This window comes from Echinops telfairi, unplaced genomic scaffold (genome assembly GCF_000313985.2).
Source record: "Echinops telfairi isolate 266 unplaced genomic scaffold, ASM31398v2 ScPeMD7_18;HRSCAF=68, whole genome shotgun sequence".
NCBI lineage: Eukaryota > Metazoa > Chordata > Mammalia > Afrosoricida > Tenrecidae > Echinops > Echinops telfairi.
Genome location: NW_022103915.1, coordinates 36,456,721 through 36,463,004, shown reverse-complemented (window position 1 = coordinate 36,463,004; position 6,284 = coordinate 36,456,721). Strand labels below are relative to the sequence as shown.

General features: G+C 47.9%; 1 protein-coding gene across 1 annotated transcript in view; it reads right to left on the bottom strand.

Annotated features, from left to right (window-relative positions):
* The window catches only part of ACTN1 (actinin alpha 1), a 166,974-nt gene extending 163,038 nt beyond the window's left edge, over window positions 1-3,936 (bottom strand). The window contains exon 1 of the mRNA XM_045288201.1: window positions 3,853-3,936. Coding sequence (XP_045144136.1) covers window positions 3,853-3,936 — 84 coding nt within the window. The remainder of the gene's footprint in view (window positions 1-3,852) is intronic.
* Between the last annotated feature and the right edge of the window lie 2,348 nt (window positions 3,937-6,284).

The following is a 6,284-nucleotide window of genomic DNA, read 5'->3' as shown; positions in this document are numbered from 1 at the left end:
CCGGGCTCCATCGTGCTGGTATCTTTTATGGCCAGGAGACAGTTATCCTGCTTCCTTGGTGATGAGTGTTTGCTACCCATCAAGGCCTCTATCCAGTGCTTATTTACCAGTAGCTGACCAGAGGCCAGAACTCTGGTAGCCGAGCATGGGTTTGCATAGCCTACATGTGAAACCTTGGGAGGTCTTTGACCCATTTCCTCACCTGAAGGCTGGGTTGGGCTCAATGAGTTGGAAGGCCCTGCAATAGGCACTGAAATTGTGTGTATTTGGGTATTGTCCTGACTGGTGATATGGTGACCTCCCCATCCTGGAGGAAGCCAGTCTGAGATAAAGCCCACATCACGGAAGACAGAGCCCAGAGGAAGAGGCAGGTCATTCAGTTTGTCATCCATTAGCTAAGAAATCACCACTATTTTTCCATCCAAGTAGCCCTGGTGGAATCGTGGTTATGCATTGGGCTGCTAATTACAGGGTCAGTGGTTTGAAATCACCACTGGGAGAGGGATGAGACGTTGTACTCTGTTACGATTTACAGCCTCAGAAACTCACAGGGGCAGTTCTTCCGTGCCCTACAGGGTCACTATGAGTCGCACTGACTTGATAGGGATGAGTTTGGCTTTATTCGTTTTTTGGATTTTACTGTCCCTTCCAATTGGAGCTGAAATGTCTGGTGGCTGACCGCCACCAGCCTCCTAATGGGCTGAGCCGTCTTTCAGGTGTAAATGTGGGGTTCCTGAAAGGAAATTGGCTTCTCTGTCAGGTCAGCCCATGATGACTAACTATATGCCTCCTCTCCTCGACAGGCTGGGGACCAGCTAGAAGATTCCTCTGGGCTCCCACCAAGGTCACAAAGCTGGGAAGAGAGAGAAATCCTTCTAGGCCATGTATTAGCAGCCCACCCACAGGAAAAATAATACAAAGGATGAGAAGAGCAAGTCCTAGCAACTCGGCCCAGCTAGTGAGCCCACACACTCCTGTTTGGCTGCTGGGTTTCTATCACTTGCCCCCAGAAACCCTGACTCATAAACCAGTCCATCCACTTTGTTTCTCAGCACCAAATCGTGAGTTTGGCACATCGTATCCAAAATCAAACCCTAGGCAGCTTGACGCCACCAGGGGCCCTGAGGGAGAAAGACGAGGCTGTCTGCTCCCATAAAGACTGACAGCCCAGATAACCAAGAGGGGCAGCTCTGCTCTGTTCTATAGGGTCACAATGCATTGGAATCAACTCAATGGCGGTGACTTATTTCCCTTATATAGGGTTTCCTAGACTGTAAATCTTGATGGGAGCAGACAGCCTCATCTTTCTCCTTTTGAGTGGCTGGTGGGTTTGAATCACCAACCTTGTGGTTTGCAGCCCAACACTGGACCCACAGGGCACCACAGGGCTCCTTGGGCACATAGCAGAAGCTCAGGAAAGGTTTCTGAATATATAGTCCAGCTTATGGCTTTATGTCCCACAATGTGGACTCATCTCTCAGTTTGCCACGTCTCTAGGACTACACAGACTTCTTGTTTCAAAGCCACCCAACAGTGTGGCAGCAGGAAGGTCCAGCCACCTGGTTTCCTGAAGATTAAGGCACCGGTCAATTCTGATTCAGAACTGCCCCACAGGGTTTCCAAAGCGGTAAGTCTTTATGGAAGCGACGGCAGACCCTACAGACCTTGTAGTTAGGAGCTGAGAGCTGAACAACTGGGCCAGCAGCCATGCAGGTCTACCCTGTATCTCATGGGGGTTCCCAGTGTCGGAATCCTGTGGTTTTCTCAGAGTGCCCACAGGAAGCCAGCACTCCTATTGGGGGTTGTCTGTCTGAGGGGCCGGGGAAGCGGTTGGGGAGGCAGACTCGGCGAACAACCCTTCGGAGGCTCTCCATGTGCTAAGTTCCTTCCATGTAGATTGCTTTATCGATGACCCCGAGTTCCTCCATCTAACTGTATGTGAGAAACCGAGCGTGTTTTAAAACCACCCGGCTAAGACTGGCAGAGCTGGGAAGGATGGGCGTGCCTTCGGACGGTCACCCTGCTGCCGGACGATAAACGCACGGTCAGTGAGCCGGCAGAGGCGCGGGCACTGTCTGGAGCGAGCCTCCTTGACCAGGGGAGAAGGGGGGCTGCCTGCAGCTGGTTCGTTCCCGGCTGTCAGTTTGGAGTTTATTCCCAGGCCGATGCTGAGTTTTCAAGCCTGCAGGACCAGAGGCAAGGCCCCACTGTCTGAGGGCAGTGGCCTGAGGGCAGGGTTAAGGTAGGTGAACCTCACTCGGTTCCCATATGAAACCAGAAGCCCAAAGAGGAAGCACAACCCACTTGAACATCCTCTTCCTCGATTCCCAGTGCATTTAACCCATCTTTAAGACGGAACTGGTCTGCCATAGAATTCACCCAATTAAAGTGTGCAGTGAAATGGTTTTTAGTATAGTTACTGAATTGCACAACCATCACCAGAATCTAAATGTAGAACAGTTTTGACGCTCCAAGAAGAAAGCCCATTAGAAGTCACTTTCGGTTTGCTCCCAACACTACAGCCCAGCCCTAGGAGACCCCAATCTCCTGTCTGTCTCTCGGGATTTCACATACATGGAACCACACAGTGGCGGGGTCTTTGGCGCCCAGCTTCTTGCACCTAGGATCTTGCTTTCAAGATCTCCCCATGTTGTAGTGTCACGGGATTTCCTCCTGCTTATGTGGAATCATTATCCGCTTGAGGGATGTCCCCCACCTTGTCTGTCTGGTCAACCACTGAAGAGCCCTGGTGGTATAGCGGTTACCTGTTGGGCTGCAAGGTCAGCAGTTCAAAACCACCAGCTGCTTCTTAGGAGAAAGATAGGGCTTTCAACTCCACAAGGGTTACAGTCTCACAAACTCACCGGGGCAGATCTTCCCTGTCCTATAGGGTCGCTATGAGCTGACATCGACTCAATGTCAGTGTGTTAGTCCAGGTCGACTAGAGAAACAGATCCAGGGAGACTCATATGTATATAAGGAAGAGCTTTATATAAAAGACCAAGTCTGTAAGTCTGATATTAGCCAATATGTCTGATACCACTCTATAAATTCCTCTTCAGACTCATGCAACACATGCAATAGACATCAAATGCAGGAAGTCCACAGGCCAATGGGTGGAAATTTGTGGATCCAATGGCAGTGGAAGCATCTCAGCGTTGGGGTGGGTGTCCACGTGACTCCTCCAGCTCCAGGGCTCTGCCTCCATCAGCATAGCTTCATGTGGCTTGTCATCAGGAATGTCTTGGAGGGAATCCAAGCAGAGAGTCTGGGACTGGCCTCTAGTGAGCTGTTTATCTCCTTAGAGCCTCCAAATGAAGTCATCAAGCTGCGACCTGATTGACAGGCTAAACACCCCTTAATACTCTTAATAGTCTCAAGTTGACACCAGATAATGTAACAGCCACAGGAGCGAGGTTTTTTGTTCCCATCAATTGGTGGACATTTGCCATGCCTCTGCTTTTTGGGTGCTATAAACAGTGAGCAGTAGCATCGTTTTGTTTAGCTGCCTTTTATCTTGGTTTATTTATTGGTGTATCCCTGTTCACCTCTCTCGCCCCTTCCTCACAGAGGGCATGTGTATGTGGTGGGAAGCTTCTGTCTGATGCACTTTTGAAGAAGTGCCTATTGCTCCCATGTACACGTGTGGTTTTGATGGACGTGCCTGGCCCGCCTTATAGTTCTTACTCTGCTGACGCGCTTCATTCAGTAGTGCATTTTCAGGCTCCACCTATGCTGCCACAAATACATCTGACCAGCACTTCCAGCTGCTGCGTGGTGCTCTGGAGGGGGCTGGCTGGCACCCATGCGCAGGAGCGGGGCCACTGGGCCACTGGATGTGGGCATACTCACTTCATCCGAGTAGTGCTCATTGTGCTCGCTCTTTTCGCTGACGGGGGCTTGAGAAGGAAAGGGCAGATCCTTGTTTTCATCCATCTTCCTACACAGAAAGAGTTGCTAAAACAGGGCAGTTCTGCCCTGCCCCATAGGGTCACCATAAGTCAATGGTGACTTGATAGCAGGGGAAGTGATGCCCCAGGCTGATGATTGACAAGGCTTCCTAACATAAAATGACAATGTTGTCTCTAAGGTGAACCAGACATCTTTATAAACCACAGGTACCTGAATGAATCTTGGGCTTACACTTAATTCCAGCCCTAATCTAAAAACAATTAGTTCTTATGACATAACTCTGCTTGTAGTAAAGAAACTAGATGAGGCCCGGCTATCAGAAAGAATAGTATCGATTCTTAAAGGCTTGTTTTCAAACAAGCTGTCATCTAAGTGAGGCGTCAACCAGTCCACATGGAAGCAGCATGCCATCCCGTGTGATCCAAGGATTGTAAATCATATCATCCAAATCTAAAGGAGGGAATGGCATCAGAGCTTAGGCTGTGAACACCTGGTTTGCAGAAGGTTATGGATGATAGTGGAAGACAAAAATCCATTTTCAGGGTCCACACATGGATTTAGCCTGCGGTGAATCCCTCTGGTCACAGTGGAGGGATGGGAATAGCCCTGTGAGCAGACAGAGACCACTGTAAAGTCGATTATGGCAGATGGAATTAGGTCAAAATGTAAACCTGTTTGAAACTTTTACATTTTAAACACTGTTCCATTTTATTATTTTTTAAGTGAAGGGGAAGTACTTGTAGATTAAGTCCCTGAACTATCAAGCCCCTCTGACCGTGGACTAGGGGTTTGATCTTCCTTATGGTCCATTTAACTTTGCTCTAGTTTATAATATTTTATTTTTGGATTTTTTTGTTTTTACTTAGTTATTAGTTTTGTTGTTGTTCATTTGTTTTGCAATGTTTTTCTGTATATGAAATTCAGAACAGGTAACTTTATAGAGACAGTAACTGGATTGATGGTCCATTGGAGGTATGGCAAGAGAGGTTGGAGGAAATGAAAAGTTAATAACGATGAATACAAGATTGAAGGTAATGTTCTAAAACTGGTTGTGATGAAGAATGTACAACGCTATAAAAAAATTTTGATGCATCATTTTGGGGGGCTTTTACAGCTCTTATAACAATCCATACATCAACTGTATCAAGCACATTTGTATATAAGTGGCCATCATCATTTTCAAAACATTTGTACAACACTTCTTGATGTGACTGATCTTGACTTGTATGGCATGTGAATTCTTTGCTCATAAACTATTGGGGGAAAAGAAATAGCTGTGAAAATGTACACTCGACATCTAGCTTTGCAAAATGTCAGGAATCAGTACTGGGATGTGGCATGTCTCCTGAAGGACAGGGCCAAACTCGACTTCTTATTTCATGTTTCCCCTTGTAAAAAGGCCTGCCCTCCTCCGGCTCCTCTAGGACAGAGGAGGACAAATCACCAGCCCAAGGCCAATTCCTAAGGAGACTGGGGTCAGAAATGCCTAGACCCTCCCACCTTCTTACCAGTTCTCACACCAACCATCCTTCCCACAGCACTCTCTACTTCTCGGCCACGTTCAATAATTCACTGCCGTGGTCACACGGAACACAGAGGCCATATTCATAATGATTATGTGTATTAAGGACGCTAACGTCAGAAATGTCCTCTGGTTAGGACAGCCTCTTCTCTGCCATGTCCGCAGCCAGCTCTCTCTGGAACTTGGCCCCTCGGCCACATGACCTGCTTAGGCAGTGTCGCACGCTGCAGATACATGCCCGGTGGGCACACTATTCCCGAAGGCGCCCAGTTCTGGCTCCGTGGGTCAGTAAATCCAGCTCCACAACGAAGTACCTGGAGTTCACTCCACGCCACAAGGCAGCCTCTGGCCTAATGCGCTCAGTGTTACTCGCCCCCGGGCTGGGGACCCACTACTCTCACACACTGGCTCTTGCTTCTGCTGCTGCTCCTGCCATGGCTTCCTGTGCCGGGATCAGGGAGAATCAGCGTGCAGGGATCTGGAGTTCGAAAGACGCACTCCACTCCTGGCTCCTTTTTGTCCATACTAGTAAGTTTCTCCCCTTCCTGCTTCTGTGATGAGTTGCTTATGCCCAGTGAGATGGCAACATTGACCAATCCCTACCTTAAGAGTTCCAAGTTCTTTTTTTATCATTTTATTGGGGGCTCATACAATTCTTATCACAATCTATACATACAAACATAGTGTCAAGCACATTTGTACATTTGTTGCCATCATCATTTTCAAAACATTTTTTCTACTTGAGGCCTTGGTATCAATTCCTCATTTTTTCCCTCCCTCATGAACCTTTGATAATTTATAATTATTATTTTCTCAAAAAAGAAAAAAGAGAAAGAAATGGGTGGCGGGG